General features: G+C 38.9%; 1 protein-coding gene across 1 annotated transcript; it reads right to left on the reverse strand.

Moving 5' to 3' along the window:
* Positions 1 to 291: 291 nt before the first annotated feature.
* Positions 292 to 20,648, reverse strand: POLR1F (RNA polymerase I subunit F). Its single transcript, XM_060156143.1, has 4 exons — positions 20,374 to 20,648; positions 15,173 to 15,314; positions 2,280 to 2,488; positions 292 to 891 (listed from the first exon to the last, which is right to left on the reverse strand). The coding sequence occupies exons 1-4, from the start codon at positions 20,625 to 20,627 to the stop codon at positions 507 to 509; spliced, it is 990 nt and encodes a 329-aa protein (XP_060012126.1). The 5' UTR covers positions 20,628 to 20,648; the 3' UTR covers positions 292 to 506.
* Between the last annotated feature and the right edge of the window lie 2,913 nt (positions 20,649 to 23,561).

The raw sequence follows: 23,561 nt of genomic DNA on the forward strand, positions 1-23,561 counted from the left end.
TCTGGAAACTTCAGAAACTCCTTTGGCAAACCATTCTAAGTTAAACAGTAGAAATACTGTAGTAGCCATGATAAAAGAAATCCTAAAACTGGTAATTTAAACAAAGCAAAATAGCATGTCATGTAATATCATGACTAAATGTGAAACCTGTAACAACAAAAAAACCCTAAAGCCCAAGCTCAAAACTCATTCTGTATGATATGAAATAACACTATATTTTAAAAGTCCTTTTGCAGACTGTAGAAATCATTTTATTTAGAATGTATACACTGGAAGAATGAAGGATTCTATTCTGTCTATAGTAAAATAGCACTTTAATAACACTGGCATTTCCCAAATTTATCTGTTTTGTAATTTTAGCACCAAAAACTCAACTCCTCATCAAATGTTCCCTGTTTTGCAAAGTACTGGAATACAAAACATTTCATAGTTCAAACTTTAGTCATCTCTTTTGTGTAAATCAATTTTTAAAAAACCAAATCATGTTTAAAATGCACTAAAGAAAATTACTTTTCCCTTTTCTTTTTGGGTGCATGTTCCAAAAGTGGTGCAAATTCAGCCTCCTCACTGTGCTTTCTTTTCTTTTTTTTCTTTTTATGGTCACTTTGGTAACCACTGGAGTCACTGCCTTGGAAAACAGGGTCCTGGTGCTTTTTCTTCTTCTTTGGCTCTTCCTTCCAGAGGCCATTCACATTGTTATTAATCTGCAGATCTGTCTCTTCCTTCATGGTAACATCTGCAAAATCTGCTAGCTCTGTGATACCACTTTCCACTTCATATGGCTCTGGGTCTTTCTTCTTTTTCTTTTTCTTCTTTTGAGGTTTTTCAGTAGCTTCTTCAGTGCCAGTTTCTGTTACTTCTTCAGAAACTGCAGAGCACTTGGTTTGTAAACTATAAATTAGTTTAAAAAATTTATAGAACATTAAGCAAAAATGAAAGAACAAAATAAGATCAAGAATATTCCCCACATGCTAAGATTTTTCTAAATAATGACAGTACTACAAGATACCATACCTAGGACACAAATTTCAAATATTCTATCCTGTTATCTCCCAGCACAGTGACATGTCTTAGAAATGTTAAATTTTTTGTTTCCCAAGTACTTTTCCTAGACTGTTTCATATAAAAATGACATAAACTTTTGTCAAAAACATGGCTTCTAAATTTTAGCTTGGTTCAGAAAACCAAACTGAACACTAAACAAACATCACCATACCCAGCCTTACCAGCCAAACCAGTGACATTTGATAGGAAAAAAAAAAAAAGAAAAAAAAACTTCTCCTATTATCAAAGTATTGGAGTTCCCCATCTACTACCTCAATCCTTGTTTCAAGTAATAGTTCATTGTTCTTCTTAACCTATGCTGAAGCAGTATGACTTCAAAGTTGTGAATATTTTATAAAAACAAGGATCAATGAAGTAGCAGTAGCCCTCTCTCTATAGAACTGCTGTCCCATAGAGTAGCACTAGCCACCTATCTATTTAAATTTAAGAAATTTCAATAAGATAACTTAAAAAATTCACTTCCTCAGTCACACTAGTCACATTTCAGATGCTCAAAAGTGAAGCTTGAGCAACAAGCTATATTGCACAAATAATAGCACATTTCTATCATCACAAAGTTCTTTTGGACAGCTGCTCTAAAACTTTAACCCATACTCTTGTTACTTATCAAGGCCGAATCTAGAAAAAGTTGCTAACACAGGATGCGAAGAGTTCCCCCCCCACCCCATTAAACTTGGCTCCCATGAACCCAGGCTCAGGATCAAAATAATTCTTACAAGAATTCCAAACAAGAAAAATACAGAAATTAAATGATCTACCTGGTATAATGACAATAATAAAATCATTATTTTTGTTTCAACTGTGTAAAAACAAAAGGGTAATAGTTATGCAATATGATTAAGCTTCTAGTAGTCTCAAGTTCAGGGATCAACTTTTAAAAAGATTACCAACAAACTAGACAATAAAAAATTGAATTAATAAAATACAGACCAGTTAGATGCAGAGCTTCAGAATATTCAATGCACTGTCAGAGCACTTATGATTCATATTTACATTGACTTTATGGTTTGAAAGTACAAATATTCCAGTAAAAAAAATTAACTTTTTAAAAGCAGGATTTATGTTCCCATATTTACATTGACTTTATGGTTTGAAAGTACAAACATTCCAGTAAAAAAAATTAACTTTTTAAAAGCAGGATTTATGTTCCCTAAATTCAGAATTAATAGAAACGATTAAGTATCAAAATGATAATAATGTGATTAGGAACTGACCTAGTGATATTCAGTTTTCCCCGAATGCAGAATACTCCGGCAGCATCTGAGTCTAAACGAAATACTTCAAATTCTAGTTCATCACCCATGTTTATCTCCATAGTCTGCCACTGCTCGGCTGGCATCTGCTCAGGTTTAGGAATGGAGGCATTGAAGCACCCGTGTACTAAACAGCCAATGTGGCTGGAAGACACTTTATTAACTGTACCCTGGGAAGAAGGAAAAAATATTACATCAAGAAGAGAGCCAAAGAGTTAAAAGGTGAAACAAACTTTACAGTCTTCAAAGTGATCTTCAAATAGAAAATGTCAAAATAATGGTATAATTCAATATCGAAAAGTTGATCCTCATTTAAAACTTACCACATATTACACTAAAATACCACTTTAGGAACACTGTAGAGTTTTTAGAAAGCTCACCTTGAGCATGGCTATTTTAACTAAACCATAACATTACTAGAAGCTTTAAAACTAAATAATAATAAAATAACAATACTTTATGATTTTAAGGTTAAAATGAAAATTTCCAAGAAACTTAGTTTTCTATTCCCCTGGGAATCAACATCTATAAAGTATATGAATGAAAACCCGAAGCATTTTTTAAAAAATCACATATTTTGAATTATAAAACTAAGAAATATTAACACATATACAGTGTTGTTTAATGGCAGTACCTCCTTCCACATGTGACAGAATAAAACTTACTTGTCTCCTTATAAGGAGTCTGGAGTCCAGAATGGTACCTTCTAGATGGTCTGAAGGATCTGTGCTACATCTATACATTAGAATATTATTCAGCAATAAAAAGAAGCTACCAAGCCAAGAAAAAGACATGGAGGAACCTTAAACATATTTGTATGTGAAAGAAGCCAATCTGAAAAGGTTACATACTCTGTGATTCCGCTATATGACATTCCGGAAAAGGCAAAACTATAGAGACAGTGTAAAAAAAAAAAAAAGTAGTTGCCATGGTTTCCGAGGGAGGGAGCAATGAATAGGTAGAGCAGAGAGGATTTTTAGAGTGACCAGTTACTCCATAGGATACTGTAATGTTGGATACCTGTCATTATACCTTTGTCAAAACTCAAAGAATGTACAATACAAAGAGTGAACTCTACTGTAAACTACAGACTTTAATAATGTATCAATATTGGCTCAATAATTGTAACAAATGTACCACATCTGTATGTATGTCAATAATAACTGAAATAGTATGTTTATGTGAGGTTTTTTTTGGGGGGGAGGAGTGTGGAAGGAGGTGATGTATATGAGAATGCTATACTTTACATTCAATTTTTCTAACTGTTACAAAGTTTTCAATTAAAAAATACTCAATGAGCAAAGAAGTCTTTTCAATGTATGGGTTGAGAACACTGAATATGGGCAAGAGAATGGAGCTCAAGGACCTATGAAGTCCTACACACAAGAAAACAAGATTGATCACAGACCTACACAGAAAAGCTAAAACTACAAAAATTCTAGAATCTTATAGAAGAATATCCTTGCAACTGAGGGGTAGCCAAGTTTCTTAGATAGGCTCTAGAAAGTATAATATGATAAATTAGACTGCATCAAAATTAAAAGCTTCTGCTTGTCAAATGGTACCATTAAAAGTTAATAAATAAGACACAGACTGGGAAAGAATACTCACAATACAGTTACCTGAAAAAGATGTGTACCAAAACTATGAAAAGAATATAAAACCCCAGCTAAAAAGGGATAAAGTACTTGAACAGGCCCTTCTTACCGAAACATATGAAAAAGAGCTCATGAGGGAAATACAAATTAAAACCGTAAGGAAAAACTACCATATGCCCACCAGTAAAATCAAAAGACAACACCAATTGTCGGCAAGAATGCAGAGCAACTGGAAGTACTGAAGGGGATATGAGTTCTCCATAAAGTTAAACACACGTTTACCCTGACCTAGCAATACTGCTTCAAGTTTCTACTTAGGAGAAATGAAAATACATGTTTACAATAGCTCTGTTCATAACAGGTCCAGACTGGAAACAACTCAAATGTCCATCAATGAGGATGCATAATCAAATTGATAATCAAAGTACATATATACTCATATAACTGAATACCATGAACGATTAGAAGACAAAATCCACCAATATACCCGACAGCATGGACATTACTCAAAAACATGACCAAAAGAGGCCAGACTGTGAGTGTATAACGAAAAATTCTGCTAATAAGGAATTACAGAACAAGTGAAACTAATTTATGATAATGAAATCAGAATAGTGTTTGTATCTAGGATAAAGGGGATTGACCAGGACAGGGCATGAGAGTCACTTCTAAGGAGAGAAAATGGTATATGCACTTGTCAGAATTCACTGTGCTGCACAGGATGATCTATTGCATTTTACTGTATGTAAATTAAACCTGATACATTATATTGTATGTAAACTATATCTCATATTATTAAATGGAAAAAAATGGTCAAATGTATTTGAGGACTGGATCTTATTGTAGGGGACATTGTAAAAGGGATAATTTAACTTCATTTCACTTTCTGTACAATTAGAATGTTATTTCCATGCACATATTTACATTTATGATAACTTACAAAAAGCAGATGACAGTTTACTTTGGGAATTTTAAAGTAGAAGTCTACCACCAACTTTAATAGTATGGAGGTTATAGGATCCCAGTTTGGAGGGCAAGGGTACTATTTCTAGCAGTTCAAATGACATTGAAAAACATTTTTAAATTAGAAAGGCCTTGTAATTTTGTTATAGTGAAATCTGACCTACATTTTAATTAACAGTATCAAGGGCTAGTTAACAGTTCTCATGGACTAAACAATTCCTATAGACATTTAGTTAAAGGAAAAAATACATATATATACAAGTACATATGAACACAGAGAACTACTGGTGGGAAAGGAGCAAGTGATGTGGATAAATGTACACATTTTAGTAGATTTCACATCAACTTCTGCATTTTCACCTTCTCTTAAAAAACAAAAAACTGAAAGACCTTCCCCACAGGGCCTTCATTTCCACAGCACAGTATGGATGCCCTGACCCCTATCATTCATTTCCATTACCTGCCTGGTCCCACAGCTATTTGGATTTGCAACTCCAGTTCTATATATTGCTATACCATCTGAATCCTATATAAACAAACTATACTTGTATATATTTGAGAAGTTATAAAATAATAATAAAAAAATTTTTAACCCTTTAAAATCATTCTGATGGTATACAGAGAATAAATTGGATGGGGCATATACTCTGTACATGCACGTCAGTTTTAGTATCATGGAGTTTAAAAACTTGCCTAGACTGCCACTGAACAGAAAAAAGAATGAAAATAAATGACATTGTTTAAGACACCTCTAGGACAATATCAAGTGCAGTAAGATTCACATGATAGGGGACACAGAAGGTTAAGAGAGAAAGGGCCTGAGAAAATATCTGAAGAGATAATAGTTGAAAACTTCCCTAACCTGGGAAAGGAAAGAGGCACTCAAGTCCAGGAAATGCAGAGTCCCATACAGGATGAACTCAAAGAACATGCCAAGACACACTGAAAAGCAATAGATAACCTACAAGGTAACTCCCATAAGGTTACCTGCTAATATTTCAGCAGAAACTCCACAAGCCAGAAGAGAGTAGCAAGATTATTTAAAGTGATGAAAGGGAAAAATCTACAACCAAGAATAAATACCCAGCAAGGGTCTCATAAGATTTGATGGAGAAATTAAAACCTTCACAGATAAGCAACAGCTAAAAGAATTAAGCACCACAACACGAGATTTACACAATAAATGTTAAAGGAACTTCTCTAGGCAAAAAAGAAAATGCCACAACTAGAAACAAGGAAATTACGAAATGCAAAAACTCACCAGTAAAAGCAAACATAGTAAAGGTAGGAAATAACCCACATGCAAAGCTAGTAGGAAGGGGAAAACATTAAAGTGGTAAAAATCACCAACATCCACAATAAGCAATTAAGGGAAACACAAAACAATTAGATGTAAAATATGGTATCAAAAATAGTAATCATGAGGGGAGAAGAGTACAAATGTAGGGCACTTAAAATGCATTTGAAATTAAGAGGTTAACACCTTAAAAGCAATCACATATATATACATATGTGTTTTACATATATATATGTATGTTATATACGTATATGTGTTTTATATATATATATAGAGAGAGAGAGAGAGACTGCTCTACAAAAACCTCATGGTAACCACAAACCAAAAATCTATAATAGATATACACAAACAGAAGACAAAAGGAATCCAAACATAACACTAAAGCTAATCACCCACTCACAAGAGAATAAAATTTAAAAAGGGGAAAAAAAGAAAGACCGACAAAAACAAGTCTAAAACAATTTTTAAAAACGGCTATAACAACATACATATTGGTAATTACCTTAAATGTAAATGGACTAAATGCTCCAACCAAAGTTCACAGACTGGCTGGAGGAGATCAAGATGGTAGAGGAGTATGATATGCAGCTCACCTTCTCCCACAAAAATAATAAAAATACATCTACTAGTGGAATGATTCACATAGAACATCTACTAAATGCCAAAAGAAGACCTCAGACTTCCAATCACAAGAAAACCTCCCCACAGCCACGTAGGATAAAAGGAAAATGAAAAAGAAGGAATCGCAATGGGTCCTGCACCCCAAAGAAGGAGCTGTGAAGGAGGAAAGGTTCCTACACCCCGGGAAGTCTCTTCACGAACAAGGAGATCAGAATGTATGGAGGGATAGCTTCATAGCCCAAGAGGAGAGAGCAGCAACTGGTGTGTGGAAGGCAAAATGGAGAATAACATGCACAGAAGACCGGCACTGCCACACTGCATTCCCCAGCCTGAGACACTCCTCTGTTGGTGTGGGAGGGGGCTGGGTGCTGAAGCTCAGGCTTCAGAGGTCAGACCCAGGGAAAGGACTAGGCCCACCACGAGTTTCTTTCCCCTGTGAGTGCTCCCAGACAACAGGACACCGCTATAGGAGCTCCAGCGGTGTGCTGAGTCACTGCCACCACAGCAGGCTCCTGAGGCTGGCATGGACTGCTGCTAAAAGACCCACAAGCAGGCACCAGGCCCTGCCCTGTCCCAGTCCAGGAGTGCATGGAGAGCAGCACCCATACGAGACCCTTCAAGCGGGCATGAAGCTCTACCCCTGCTGTCCTGGGAGTGCACCGATAGCACCAGCCCATACGAGACTCATGATCAGGCATCAAGCACAGCCCCCAGTGTCCCAGGAGGGTGTGGAGAGTAGTCGCCCATAGAACACCCATGAGCAGGTGCTAGGCCCTGCCCCTGCTGTCCCAGGAGGGCATGACAACAGCCATCCATACGAGACCCACGACCAGGCAACACGCCCTGCCCCCAGTGTCCCAGGAGTGGAGAGCGGGCACCCACGCAAGACCTTTCACCAGGTGCCATGTGCTGCCCCTGCTGTCCAGGGAGCATGTAAGGAAGGCTGTACCTACACACCCCATATCAAGGGGATAATGGCAAGCACACACTGAGGAAAGAGCAAGCATCCAAACTAAAAGCAGCCTCTCAATTCCAGAAAACACAGCAGAGTAGAAGGACTTGAGCTAACCTCCTCTTGCAGGAACACCAAAATCACAACTGCTGAACAATCATTGATAAAGAAGACTGGAACCCACCAAGAGAGATATTTTACATTCAAAGACAAAAAAGAAAACAGTGAGACGGCAGGAGGGGCATTTTCGCAACATAATCAAATCCCATACCCACCAGATGGGCAACCCACAAGCTGGAAAATTAATTATATTGCAGAGGTTCTCCCACAAGAGTGAGCCCCATGTCAGGTTCCCCAGCCAGAGGGTCTGGCATCAGGAGAAGGAATCCCTAAAAGCACTTGGCTTTGAAAGCCAGCGGGACTTGAGTGTAGGAGCTCCACAGGACTGGGGAAACACAGACTTCACTCATGGAGGGCGCACACAAGGCTTCACATACACTGGGACCCAGCATGATGCAGTAACTCCATAGGAGACGGGGCCGGACTACCTATGGGTTTTGGAGGATTTCTGCGGGGGGAGGTGGGGGTCAGCTGTGGCTCATGGCAGGGGCACTGGTGGCAGAGGCCCCAGAGAATACTGATCAGTGTGAGCTCCCCTAAAGGTTGCCATTTTGACATCAAGACCTGGCCCTACCCAACAGCCTGCAGGCTCCAGTGATGAAAAGCCTCAGGCCAAACAACCAGCAGGATAGGAAAACAGCCCCACCCATCAGCAGACAAGGTACTTAAAGCCACACTGAGTGCACAGCCACCTATAAACACACCCCTTGACATGGCCCTGCCCACCAGAGGGACAAGACCCAGCTCCACCCACCAGGGGGCAAGCACCAGTACCTTCCACCAAGAAGCCCGCACAAGCCTCAGGACCAGCGTCACCAACAAGAGGGCAGACACCTGAAGCAAGAGGAGCTACGATCCTCCAGCCAGCAGAAAGGAGACCACAAACGCAGAAAGTTAGACAAAATGAGATGGCAAAGAAATATGTTCCAGATGAAGGAACAAGATAAAAACCTACAAGAACTAAATGAAGTGGAGATAGGCAACTTACCTGAAAAATAATTTAAAGTAATGAGAATAAAGGTAATCTAAGATCTTGGGGGAAAAATTGGCAGCACAGACCAAGAAGTTGCATGAGGTGTTTTTAAAGAACAAACAGATGAACAATACAATAACTGGAATGAAAAATACAGTAAAAGAATTAATAGCAGACTAACTGAGGCAGAAGAACAAATAAGTTAGCTCAAAGACAGAATGGTGGAAATCACTGCCATGGAACAGACTAAAGAAAAAAGAATGAAAAGAAACAAGGACAGTCTCAGAGACCTCTGGGCAACATTAAATGCACCACCATTCGCATTATATGGAGAAGGAGAAGAGAGAGAAAGGGCCTGAGAAAATATCTGAAGAGATTATAGCTGAAAACTTCTCTAACGTGAGGAAGGAAACACTCAAGTCCAGGAAGCACAGAGTCCCATACAAGATAAACCCAAGGAGGAACACACCAAAACGCATATTAACCAGACTGACAAAAATTAAAGAAAAAATATTAAAACAAGGGAAAAGTAACAAATAACATATAAGGGAACCCCCATAAGTTTATCAGCTGATTTTTCAACAGAAACTCTGTAGACCAGAAGGGAGAGGCACAGTACATTTTAATTAACGAAAAGGAAAAGTTTAAAACAAGGAATACTCTATCCAGCAAGGCTCTTGTTCACATTTGACAGAGAAATCAAGTACTATAGACAAGCAAAAACTAAGAGATTTCAGTACCACCAAACCAGCGTTACAACAAATCCTGAAGGAACTTCTCTAGGTGGAAAAGAAAAGGCCACAACTAGAATCAAGAAAATTACGAATGGGGAAGCTCACCAGTAAAGGCAAACATAAAGTAAAGGCAGGAAATCGTCCACACACAAACCAGCAATCGTGAGAAGAGGAAAGTACAAATGCAGGATATTGGAACTGCTTTTGAAATTAAAAGATCAGCAACTTCAAACAATCTTGTACATATACAGACTTCTATATCAAAACCTCCTGGGAACCACAAACCAATAATCTATAATAGATACATAAAAAAAGCAATCCAAACACGTCATTAAAGATAGACATCAAATCACCAGAGTAGAGAACAAAAGAGGAAGGGAAGAAAAAAGACCTTAAAAAACAAATCCAAAACAATTAACAAAATGGCAATAAAAACATTCATATCGATAATTCCCTTAAATGTAAATAAACGCTCCCGACAAAAGACACAGACTTGCTCAATGGATACAAAAACAAGACCCGTATATATGCTGTCTACAAGAGATCCACTTCACATCTAGGGACACATACAGACTGAATGTGAGGGTATGGAGAAAGGTATTCCACGCAAATGGAAATCAAAAGAAAGCTGGAGGAGCAATACTTATATCAAAAAAAATAAACTTTAAAATAAAGAATGTTACAAGAGACAAAGAAAGAAACTACATAACGATCAAGGGAACAATCGAAGATATAACAATTGTAAACATACATGCACTCAACATAGGAGCACCTCAATATATAAGGCAGGGCTTCCCTGGTGGCGCAGTGGTTGAGAGTCCACCTGCCGATGCAAGGGACACGGGTTCGTGCCCCGGTCCAGGAAGATCCCACATGCCGCGGAGCGGCTAGGCCCGTGAGCCATGGCCACTGGGCCTGTGCGTCCACAGCCTGTGCTTCGCAACGGGAGGGGCCGCAACAGTGAGAGGCCCGGGTACCAGAAAAAACAACAACAACAACAAAAAAATATATAAGGCAAAATGCTAACAGACATAAAAGGAGAAACCAGCATTAACACAATAACAGTGGGGGACTTTATCATCCATTTTCATCAATGGGCAGATCATTCAGACAGAAAATCAATACGGAAACACAGGCCTTAAATGACACAAAGATGGACTTAATTGATATTTTTAGAACATTCCATCTGAAAGCACACTTTCTTCTCAAGTGCACATGGAACATTCTCCAGGATAGATCAAATCTGGGGCCACAATAAACGCCTTGGTCAATTTCAGAAAACTGAAATCATATCAAGCATCTTTTCTGACCAAAACGCTATGTGATTAAAAATCAACCACAGGAAATAAACTGTAAAAAACACAAACACATGGATGCTAAACAATATATTACTAAACCAATGGAACACTGAGGAAATCAAAGAGGAAATCAAAAAACACCTAAAGACAAATGACAACAAGATCACGATGGTCCAAAACCTTTGGGACGCAGCAAAAGCAGTTCTAAGAGGGAAGTTTACAGCATACAATCTTACCTCAGGAAACAAGAACAATCCCAAATAAACAACTTAACCTTACACCTAAAACAATGAAAGAAAGAATAACAAACAAAACCCAAAGTTAGTAGAAGGAAAGAAATCAAAAGATCAGAGCAGAAATAAATGAAATAAACAAAAACAATTGAAAAGATCAATGAAACTAAAAGTTATTTCTTTGAAAAGATAAAGAAAATTGATAAAAGTTTAGCCAGATTCATCAAGAAAAAAAAGCAGAGTACTCAAATCAGTAAAGTTAGAAATGAAAGAGAAGTTGCAACTGACACCACAGAAATACAAAGGATAATAAGAGACTACAACAAAACAACTATATACCAATAAAATGGACAACCTAGAAGAAATGGAGAAATTCTTAGAAAGATACAACTGAACCAGGAAGAAAAGAAAATATGAACAGACTAATCAGAAGTACTGAAATTGAAACAGTGATTTAAAAACTTCCCCCAAACAAAAGTCCAGGACCAGATGGCTTCACAGGTGAATTCTATCAAACATTTAAAGAACAGTTAACACCCATCCTTCTGAAACTATTCTAAAAAATTGCAGAGGAAGTAACACTCCCAAGCTCATTCTATAAGGCCACCATCACCCTGATACCAAAGCCAGACAAAGATACCAAAAAAGAAAAATTACAGGCCAATATCACTGATGAACATAGATGCAAAAATACTCAACAAAATACTAGCAAACAAAATCCAAAAATACATTAAAATGATCATACACCATGATCAAGTGGGATTTATCCCAGGGACACAAGGATTCTTCAAAATACGAAATCAATCAATGTGATACAACACATTAACAAAGTGAAGAGTAAAAACCGTATGATCATCTCAATAGAAGGAGAAAAAGATTTTGATAAAATTTAACATCTATTTACAATAAAAACGCTCCAGAGAGTGGGCATAGAGGAAACATACGTCAACACAGTAAAGGTCATATATGACAAACCGACAGCTAATATCAAGCTCAGTGGTGAAAAGCTGAAAGTATTCCGTCTAAGTTCAGGAACAAGGCAAAGATGAGCACTTTCAGCACTTTCATTCAACACAGTTTTGGAAGTCTTAGCACAGCAATTATAGAAGAAAAAGAAATAAATGGAATCCAAATTTGAAAGGAAGAAGTAAAACTGTCACTGTTTGCGGATCATGATACTATACAAAGAAAATCCTAAAGACGCCACCAAAAACCAAGTAGAGATCAATGAATTTGGTAAAGTTGCAGGATTCAAAATTAATAGTTAGTCCCCTACATATGAACGAGTTCCATTCTGAGAGCACATTATAAGTCCAATTTGTTTGTAAGTCCAACAAAGTTAGCCTAGGTACCCAACTAACATAATCGGCTGTACAGTACTGTACTGTAATAGGTATATAATACTTTTCACACAAATACTACATAAAAAACACAAAAAGATAAAACATTGTTAATCTTACAGTACAATACCTTAAAAAGTACAGTAGTACAGTACAACAGCTAGCATACCAGGGCTGGCATCAAGTGAAGAGGCAAGAAGAGTTACTGACTTGAGGATGGAGAGGAGGTGGGAGATGGCAGAGCTGAAGGATAGTCAGCAATAGGAGACAGAAGGCAAGCTGTGATTTCACTCACACCTGACGTTGATGGAAGGCACTTTCCATCTTTGAAAGTTTGCAACTTGAAGGTTCATGTGTAGGGGACTTACGGTATATAGAAATCAGTTGTATTTCTACACGCTAAAAACAAACTATCAGAAAGAGAAATTAAGGAAACAATCCCATTAACCATCATGTCAAAAATAATTGTCAAAAATAATTAAACACCTGCAAATTAACCTACCAAAGGGGGCAAAAGACCTACACTCCAAAAACTGAAAAGAAATTGAAGACAACATAAACAGATGGAAAGATATACCGTGTTCTTGGATTGGAAAAATCAGTATTGTTAAGATAACCATACTACCCAAGGCAATCTACAGATTCAATGCAATCACTATCAAATTACCAATGGCAGTTTCAGAGAACTAAAACAAATAATTTTAAAATTTGTATGGAAACACAAAAACCCCCAAATGGCCAAAACAATCTTCAGCAAGAATACGGGAGCTGGAGCAATTAAGCTCCCTGACTTCGGACTATACTACAAAGCTACAGTCATCAAAACAGCATGGTACTGGCACAAAAATGGACACATAGATGAGTGGAACAGGATAGAAAGCCCAGAAATAAACCCATGCACTTAACAGTCAATTAATCTATGACAAAGGAGGCAAGAATATTCAATGGAGAAAAGACAATCTCTTCAATAAGCAGTGCTGGGAAAACTGGACAGCTACATGTAAAAGAATGAAATTAGCACATTTTCTAATGCCACATACAAAAATAAACTAAAAATGGATTAAAAACCTAAATGTAAGACCAGATACTCAAACTCCTGGAGTAAAACATAGACAGAAAACACTCTTTGACATAAATCACAGCAATATTTTTTTGAATCCATCTCCTAGAGTAATGGAAATAAAAGCAAAAATAAAAAAATGGGATCTAATTAAATTTAAAATATTTTGCACAGCAAAGGAAACCGTAAACAAAATGAAAAGACAACCTATGGACCGGGAGAAAATATTTGCAAACAATGTGACTGACAAGGGATTAATTTCCAATATATACAAAGAACTCATAGAGCTCAGCATCAAAAAAACCAAACAACCCAATCAAAAAATGGGCAGAAGACCTAAACAGACGTTTTTCCAAAGAAGACATACAGATGAAAAGATGCTCAACATCACTAATTACCAGAGAAATGCACATCAGAACCACAATGAGGTATCACCTCACCTTTCAGAACAGCCATCATCAAGAAGTCTACAAACAATAAATACTGGAGAGGGTGTGGAGAAAATGGAACCCTCCTACACTGTTGGTGGGAATGTAAACTGATGCAGCCACTATGGAGAACAGTGTGGAGGTTCCTTAAAAAATTAAAAATAGGGCTTCCCTGGTGGCTCAGTGGTTGAGAGTCCGCCTGCCGATGCAGGGGACACGGGTTCGTGCCCCGGTCTGGGAAGATCCCACATGCCACGGAGCGGCTAGGCCCGTGAGCCATGGCCGCTAAGGCTGCACGTCCAGAGTCTGTGCTCCACAATGGGAGAGGCCACAACAGTGAGAGGCCCGCATACCGCAAAAAAAAAAAAAAAATTTTAAATAGAGTCACCATATGATCCAGCAATTGCACTCCTGGGCATATATCCAGAAAAGACAAAAACTAATTCTAAAGGATACATGCTTCCAATGTTCACAGCTGCACTATTTACAATAGCCAAGACATGGAAGGAACCTAAGTGTCCATGGACAGAAGAATGGATAAAGAAGATGTGGTACACATACACATACACACATACACATACACACACACACACACGATGGAATATTACTCAGCCATAAAAAGGATGAAATAATGCTATTTGCAGCAACATGGATGGACCTAGAGATTATCATACTAAGTGAAATAAGTCAGAGAAGAACAAGTATCATATGATACCAATTATACGTGGAATTTTAAAAAATGATACAAATAAACTTATTTACAGAACAGAAGTAGATTCACAAACATAAAGGACAAACTTATGGTTACCAAAGGGGAAGGGGAAGGAGGATAAATTAGGAGGTTGGGTTACCAAATACACACTATTATATATAAAATAGATAAACAACAAGAACCTACTGTATAGCACAGGGAACTATATTCAATGTCTTGTAATAATCTATAATGGAAAAGAGTCTGAAAAAGAATATATATATGTATATATGAATATATATCACTTGAATCACTTTGCTGTACACTTGAAACTAACAGAACATTGTAAATCAACTATACTTCAATAAAAATTAAAAAAAACTTACCTAAACTGATGGAAAATAATTTTTATTGTTTCCTTAAAAATGATTTTGTTACCTACAAAAGCAATCCTTGTGAATTCCAAGGTGTACAGTCTCTTAAAATTTTCCTAATTACATAATTAAATAACTATATAAAGAAAGATAGAAAAAAAAAGATACATACCATAAGTTTTTGCCCTGGTTCAGGGCAGAAAATAACAAAATCTGCTTCAATGTTAAGATGAATGTGTCCCTGATCATCATAAATATCTCCTAATTCACCCACTACTTTGATGTTATCATAAGCAATGGGTACACCTAAAAGGCTGTAAAAAAAAAAAAAAAGATAGAAAAGAAAAATGATATTTATCCCCTTTTAATTGATTAGATAGTCTGAGTCCAGAGTATACATCTCCTAATATAATCACCCATGACAAAAGCACAATAGTATATGATTAGTCTGCAACAACTTTATAAGTTCAATTTCGTCAAAGGGTTCCAAAATAATGGCTAAGTTAAAAATAATTATTCAAGATAGGTAGCCAGAAACAAAATGTCCAAGTATGCAAGAGCAATAAGTTGACACTTCTTCCCTATTTCCTATTCATCTGAATTGTAGTCATGCTAGAATGAGAGAAAAAATGGTACTTAGCAAGAAAAATGTCTATTTCTGTGAATATTACTGAATCGAGGCAATTTTGGTATTATCCACCATTACCGAATTTCTGTACTAGATGGCATATAGCAAGAGAAGTATTAGGGTCAAAGCTGAAGCCCCTGAATATTAAAGCCAATGACTTAATGGAGAAAAATCCCCAAACTGCAACTGTTGCTAGTATAACAAAATGATAACAAATACAACTATTTCATTTTTTGAGAACTGATTCTGACACTTTAATCTGTATGTTCGGGGCTTCCCTGGTGGCGCAGTGATTGAGAATCTGCATGCCAGTGCAGGGGACACGGTGAACCCTGGTCTGGGAAGATCCCACATGCCGCGGAGCAACTAGGCCCGTGAGCCACAACTGCTGAGCCTGTGCGTCTGGAGCCTGTGCTCTGCAACGAGACCGCGACAGTGAGAGGCCCGCACACCGCGATGAAGAGTGGCCCCCGCTCACTGCAACTAGAGAAAGCCCACGCACAGAAACGAAGACCCAACACAGCCTAAATAAATAAATAAACTGTATGTTGATTAAACATACAGGATTAGGGGACAACTACTATTTCCAAATGTCATTTCCAAGTTCTTAAAAAATTACAGCTACTGGGGATTCCCTGGTGGCGCAGTGGTTGAGAGTCCGCCTGCCGATGTAGGGGACACGGGTTCGTGCCCTGGTCCGGGAAGATCTCACATGCCACGAAGCGGCTGGGCCCATGAGCCATGGCTGCTGAGCCTGCGCGTCTGGAGCCTGTGCTCCGCAACAGGAGAGACCACAGCAGTGAGAGGCACGCGTACCGACAAAAAAAAAAAAAAATTACAGCTACTAAGGAGTCTGAGCTGGTGACTTCACTGCCACAGCCACTACCTACATATTTCTGAAAACTTTCCTGACTCCCCCAGGCAAGGCTTAAATCATGCTGCCTCTACTCCTATAGGACTCTGAGCACTGTTCTTATTTACCTAATCTCTTTGTTTACATGTTTGGATTCCAGACAGGAGTCTACGGCCTTTGAGAGCAGAGAACATTTTTGGTGAACTCAAACTTCTAGAATGGTTCACAGAGAATAAAAGTAAGAATTTATACCTAGTTGCAGTTGTTTAAAACAGCCAGGAGTCACTGGAACGGAACTTAATTAAATACCAAATTAGGAAATCCATAAACTCAGAGACTTACTCCAGAAAGCACCCTTTTGAATTACTAATTTCTGCATGTGGCTTTCCTAAGCAGGAACTATACCATCACAAAGAGAATATTAGGGGCCCAGAAAACAGAGAGAAAGGAGGGGTTTAAAAAAAAAGTAACTGCCACATGAGAAAGAAAAACAAAATTAACACTTTGTTTCCCCTAATCAACAATTAAAGAGTTTCAAGTGGGGGAAAACTGTTGTCCCCTAAGGGGCATTTGGGAGTTTGTGGTACTAATCATAGTTGTCACACTGCAAAGGCCAGGGATGGGAAACATTCTGCCACATACAAAACAGTCCTACACAATGAAAATTGTCCCTAGCTCTACATGAGTTAAGTGAGTGGACAAACCTCATTTTATAAACATTTATAAACAGTCGGTCATAGTACCTAAAAATATATGCATATATGCGTGTGTGTGTGTATGAACATAAAATCTTTGCATGGTTTCAATATAAGTTAAAATTTCCAGGAATATAATATATAAATTCAAGAGTAGCTTGTTTTGCATGGAACTTTACTGAGAATATACACATTATTTCAGGATAGCATTTTACCACTATAGACACTGTATGTTATGTGAGCTGTCAACCCAAGATCCCTGCACCAATCTACATTTGCAACTGATACATTCACAGTGATTCAAGGTTAAGGAGGCTTTATTCTGTCCAGGTAGTCATGCTTGAGCATTATCACACTGAAATACATTTTACTGTATTGTATTAGAGCACTACATGAATGTTTTTTCAATTCTGTAGGTAGATTATACTATCTTTAAGTTTCATTTCAGTACACTAAAGTGTGTTTCCAATGACAGTAAAGGTAGTACTGCAAAATATTTCTTATAAGAGGGCGTACTGAGCTCTGCAGGTTTCAGAACTGCTGACTAGGGAATGTGACCATAGAGCCTAAACCCAAAAGAATTTGTGTAAATCCAGCAAACCTTTTCAGAAGCAAGTCACTGCATAATATTTACTAGAAATCATCAGACAAAGACAGACACCTCAACATTATACCTTTCCGTCTTTTACCTTTGCTTTTCTGAAACCATCCTAAGTAGGTTTCAGGGCCGAGTGATAGCCTCACTTGAGATACTTAGAAAATAATTAAATCAAGTTTAAGGCATGATTAGACTGCATGCACACTTAAGACTTTTCTGGAACTACTGGGAGGTAACATATTTGCCACCTTCAAATAACTCAAGAGCTGTCATATACAAAAGGGATAAGAAAATGACCTCTCAAAGATATAACTTAGAAATTATAATGTGATTTTGGAAACCTACTCATTTTCTCTAAGCAGACTTTTCAAAACTGAAATGGTATTATCTTTAAAAAATTCTGTCACTGGGAAAAAAAAGGTGGACAGTGTGTCATGTAGAGGATGCTGTTGAGATAACTAACATGAGAGCCATTCTCAATTCTCCCCTTTTCCTTACTTTTTAAACAAAGAGAAGCATGTCCTCCTGATTGTATAGGATGGCCCCAAAGTCTGGAAACATAAACTATATATGATAAATGGTGGATCAATATTACAATTCTTGATAAATTCAATGTTTTGTCCCTCATTATTAATGCACAGTTTAATGTATGGTGCCCCTTTTGCACAGAATAAACTGGAGTTTTTAGCACACCCCAAAAATAATGGGGGGTAGGGTGGGGAGTTCAGATCTGTTCAGAGTGCAACTTAGGCCACATGGTCACACTGTCCAATTCAGTTACAGAAATTATCATTATCCAGTCAGTTCCTCATCTCTATGGTGTCATGGTTCCTATTCCTCTAGCCTGTCAAAGTGGAGGCATTAATTAGTTACAGATCAAACATCTGTCTATGTTTCCAGATTTTATGACCACCTTACATATCCTTAAATCTCCCAAATGCATCCTGTCTAATCAATTTTCTCTTGGACAAGTATAACAAGCTCTTAATTTTTCTTCATATTTACTGTCTCATCCTCCTTAAACCATCACATAATGCTATCAAGTGGTTTCTTAAACTGCAAATCTGCTTATGTCCCAGACATCACAGGTTCCACTGTCTCAAGAGTGTGCCAAGTTTCAGAGTTGGAGGTTATTGAGAGGACAAAGTGGTAACCCTGCTTCCTGCTTAAGCAAACAGAACAAACAAACAAAAACACCTGGCAAAGGCAGGTGGGGAAGAGCAAAATGGCCATCCTTTCTGAATTATCCTCCACCCCATCTTTGAGCCACTGCCCTCCTCTCCAGCTGTACCCAATGTCTTTCCCCTGATAGAAACTTTACTTCAGTTATAAAGTACTTACAATTATCTGGGCAAAGTATTCTACTTCACAACTGCTATCCATTTGTTTATGCCACTCTTTTTGCCCAGAATGCTGATATCTCAAAAGTACCCTCCTCCTACCAAGTTGTTCTCAAAGGTCCTAAGATCCAATTCACCACTTCTTCTTACTATAACTTAATTTAGATTTCTGTCAAATTTTAACATTTCATTGATTTATCTGGCTTACATCTATATCTTTACTAGTGCTTAAAGCTTCTTGAAACAGGGATCTTGTTTTTTTTTATATCCCAAGTCTCTAGTATACAAAATAGACACACAAGTGTGTGCTGGTGCTTGGAGGAAGCTGCAAATTCTAGATGCTTAACCTGTGTAGTGTTCAGGATCCCTTGAGAAAGTAGTGAAAACCTTGGATGCTTTACCCAAGAAAACTGACATAGGAAAACTGCAATTTCCATGGGTTCATTAAATTCCTGAAGGGTAATAACGAATCCCCAGGGAATCCACTCACTCTAGTTTTATAACCCTTACTTTCCAGCCAAGTGGTCTAGAGGAATATTAAGGTATATCTGCCCCCTCCCCCTGACCCTCCACCCTTGTAATTCTAAGCGTTTTCAAGTTATTTTCGAATATCTTACTTTAAATGCAGCAAAAGGGTTTTTTTCACCTTTAAGAGCAATAGGCTTTCCTTTTCCCACTCTTAAAAAGGAACCAAAGTAATAGTATTTCTCTCATCCCTGATCAGGTCCAAGAGAAGAGAAACCAGGGAGAGTACCAGGGCCAAAACAATAAAAACCGCCCTTCGTGGTTTATAAATAAACGATTGAACGAAGTATTAATGCTTCATATATAATTTTCTATAAAGTGAGAGAGAATCTTTTGAAGTACTGCATTCCAAACTTTCATTATCAAATGAGAAAACATACAAAACTAACCGGTCTCCAAACCCCTGGTCTATTCTTACCTCTTCCTCTCGTGGAGCGAGCTTCTCCACCCCTTCCGCCGACACAATTCATGTCACCTTAACGTTTTCTTTCTTGCCTATGAAAGGGACTCTGTACAGATCTTGACCAGGGAGGCACTAGCCTCTCGAGGTGGACTGCCACTCCAGAATGCCTCGGGGTAAGCTCGCTGAGGCCGGTGAGACCTCCCATTCGCCCCTTTTCTGCTGCGCCATTAAGACGTCCACCCGCTGCCCCCTCCCGTGCCCCAAAGAAGGAGCAGTAAGCAACGTTATGATGTTGTCCGCTCTGGGAAAGAAAAGTGTAAGAGACTGGTACCTCTCGGAATAGCGCAGGAGCTCGGCATCGAGCTGTTCTCGGATACCGGTGCGTTTCCTGTTAAGGTAGCGCGGCGACAGTGCGATGTGTCTTCGGTGCGGCCCCGCCACCAGGCAGGAGTAGCGGCTATTCACGAGCGCACAGGCGGCCGCGTAGGTAGGCAATTCTAGGCAAGGCAAGACGCCGGCCGGTCCCACCACCGGCCCTTCTGAGGCCCCCTTCGGCCGCGGAGGCGCTGAGCAACCCGCAGCCATGCGGCTGGTCAGGTTTCCCACGCCGCGCACTTGCTTCCGCAGTCAATAACCGCCTCTCTCTGGACGCCGGGTTTCTACGTCATCCACCAGCTACCACGCCCCTAGGAAATTTCCTCTCCTGGCGCTGAAGTACTCAATTCTGACCAGCAGGGGGCAACCGCTTTTTCGCACTTGGACGCCTGTGGAGCTAGGAGCCTGTGGTTAAGCATTGAGCATGCTCAAAGGCCAACCATCACCCCGTCGCTCAAGAGACCGCAAACCCGTATTTTCGCTACGTCCTCACTGGATTTAGAATGTAGATTTATTCGGGGTTCACACTTTGATCATATCCAGTAGTACGGTGGTTTGGTAGGTTTACAAGCTTGGACGGTACAACAAATAAATTTTAAAATATTTATGGAATATATTTTGTGCAGAGAACCCAATCCTAAAAAACAGCCCAGATGCCTCAGACGCAACACTTCTGAAAACGAAACCATCATCCCTCTCCAGCCTGGCTTCTCTTCTCATTCTGTATCACTAATTCAGGAAATCATACCACCACTTTCCAAATGGCTCGGTCTGTCATCCCAAGGGCCTCTCTTGTACCCCCAAACGTCACACCAGCCCCAAGGCCTGTGGGACACAAAGCCGAAACATCACTCTGTTCGTACATTTCTTTCCGGCCTTGCATCCGAAACTTGAGGATTGCCTGTGGAAGCTTAGTTTTATGGTGAAGATACTCTGGAGCAGCCAGGTCTCCATGAGCTTGCCCTGTTTAAAGCCTCACACAGGCACCCCATTTCCCTCAGGACGACACAGACTCCTTAATCCGGCTCTTAAATTACCAAACCATTTTATAATTTGCGCCCAGTATTTTCATTTACCACTCCTCACTTTACACTAGCTGCTAGCCCCAGCATGCTCAGTGAGCCACTCAGCCCACCTTCTGCCCCTCCCCACTCTCTCTCCCCTCCCCTCCCTTCCCCCCACCCCCCAAATCTTCCTCTCCCTTTCTCTTCAGTCTTATGCTATTCCTTCTATCTGGGAATAGGGCAGCTTCTCTCACATGGGAAAATTCTACTCCTGTGTCAAATTTTAGCTCAGATATATACCCTTTTCCTCTGAGTAGTTTACTACCACCCTACTTCTCTCCCCCACCTAATGATAAGGTAGTTCCCCCATCTTTGTAAATTACCACCATCAAACACTGGTTTTATATTAATTTTATGTTAATTGCCTGTTTTTCTCCCCTCCCCCCCTTCCTTACCTAAACTCCAAGGTCACTAAGGCTGGGACCATGATATCAGTCTAGTTCACCACTGCAACCCCCATATGACTCAAAAATAAAATAAAGATGAAATAAAATTCACATTTTATGGCAAGACAAGAAAAATTTAAATGTAAGAATTTTCTCTGCTGATTTGGGCCTCCTCCCTCCCCGTTAGTGTGTATTGTGCATCTGCAGACCTCCTTAGGAGATAACCTTCCTTCTTCATCCTGTAAGGGGTCATGATGATCACTACTCACTTTGTTAAGTGCCTATCTGGATCGTGTAATCTGCTGATGCCTCATGTGATGTATAACGCTTTGTCTCAAAAACGTGTATAAGTGTGCTTTGCCATCTAACGGGCAGAACAGTTCTCAAAGCTTTCTGAAAAGCCATCTCCCAGGTTATAAACCTCAGGTTGGCTCGAATAAAATTTTCCATTTCTTGCTTAGATCAACAATGGATTAAATTTTTTGTCAACACAATGCATCTTAAATGAATGAATAAAATAACAGGTGATAAAGAGCTTTGAGTCTAAGTTAGGAAGTAGTATCTAGACATAAACATGTAACATGTATTAGACTGCATAAGTGCCAAGAGAAATGTATATCAATTAGTGGTATGAGTACTAACACCCTCCCACGTCCCCTAGGTACTGTGAAAAGACTCTCTCTATACCTGTTTTCCACTTGTAAAATAGGGATAATAATACTTGCCCTGCCTACTACAGAGATGATAAAAGGTTCAAATAAGTAAAAAGCATCTTCTTTAGCATTCTTTAACTGACTTCAAATTTAGCAAGAGATGAGAATTGGAAGAAACCGCTCCCAAAGCCCAATGGTGAACATGTTAAGTCCATAAATGGGAAACGAAACAGACTTTACCTTGATTTTGTTGCAAAGCCCTGCAGCGGTCCTGTGCTGGACCCCTTTGTTCAGTGTTCTCAAACTTGGCTGAACATCAAAATCCCCTGAGGAGCTTTAACTTCTCCTGATGCCTACAGGGCACTCCAGACCAATTAAATCAAAACCTCTCCTTGGAGTCAAGATGCATCTAGGCTGTCTGCAGATGATAAAACATGAATGAAAACAATTAGTCCAAACACAATTTAGAAAAAAACAAGCTGGACATCAGGGCAATTCAGTCAAAACAAAACTTACCTGAAATCAATTACTCCAGTAATGATTATACACAAATTTAAAATATGAAGTAGTTTTGTAACATAACTCTTTGGATGTTCAAAGGCAATTTGCTTGTTTGATTTTGAGAATTGTTTTCTACTTTTTAATCTTTTAAATCTGGTTTGATTGTTAGCCACTATTCACACTCTGCATGATTTCAAAGAGTGAAAGGGTGATTCAGCCTGCGTGTAAATGTTCAACATTATGGAGTGACTTTCCCAAATTAACCTATTCCACCTACCACTCCAGGGAAGAAGAAAACAGAAGTACAATGAGATCCCTCCTACCTATCTCCCATCCCACACACATACACAAAGTTTATTTCATTGTGACCTATATTCAGTCTGCACCATTTCCTTTTTCTCTAAAATTTGATCTAAGTGTAACAGGAAGTCAGGCAACGATGGTCCCTGTCTCATGAAAAGCCCTGTCAAGCCAAAGGCACGTCTGTGCTAGGAAAATCCCCCTTTTTTCAAGAAGAGAAGAGGTTAGAAATGACTTTGA

Source organism: Lagenorhynchus albirostris, chromosome 8, assembly GCF_949774975.1.
Source record: "Lagenorhynchus albirostris chromosome 8, mLagAlb1.1, whole genome shotgun sequence".
Classification (NCBI taxonomy): domain Eukaryota; kingdom Metazoa; phylum Chordata; class Mammalia; order Artiodactyla; family Delphinidae; genus Lagenorhynchus; species Lagenorhynchus albirostris.

Excerpts from the sequence above, each read along its gene's own strand:
- POLR1F (XM_060156143.1), bottom strand. The coding sequence starts at position 20,627 with ATGGCTGCGGGTTGCTCAGCGCCTCCGCGGCCGAAGGGGGCCTCAGAA. Across the intron at positions 15,315-20,373 it reads CTCCTGCGCTATTCCGAGAG|CCTTTTAGGTGTACCCATTG; the intron begins GTACCAGTCTCT and ends TTTTTTTTACAG. Across the intron at positions 2,489-15,172 it reads AACCAGGGCAAAAACTTATG|GGTACAGTTAATAAAGTGTC; the intron begins GTATGTATCTTT and ends CCTTCTTCCCAG.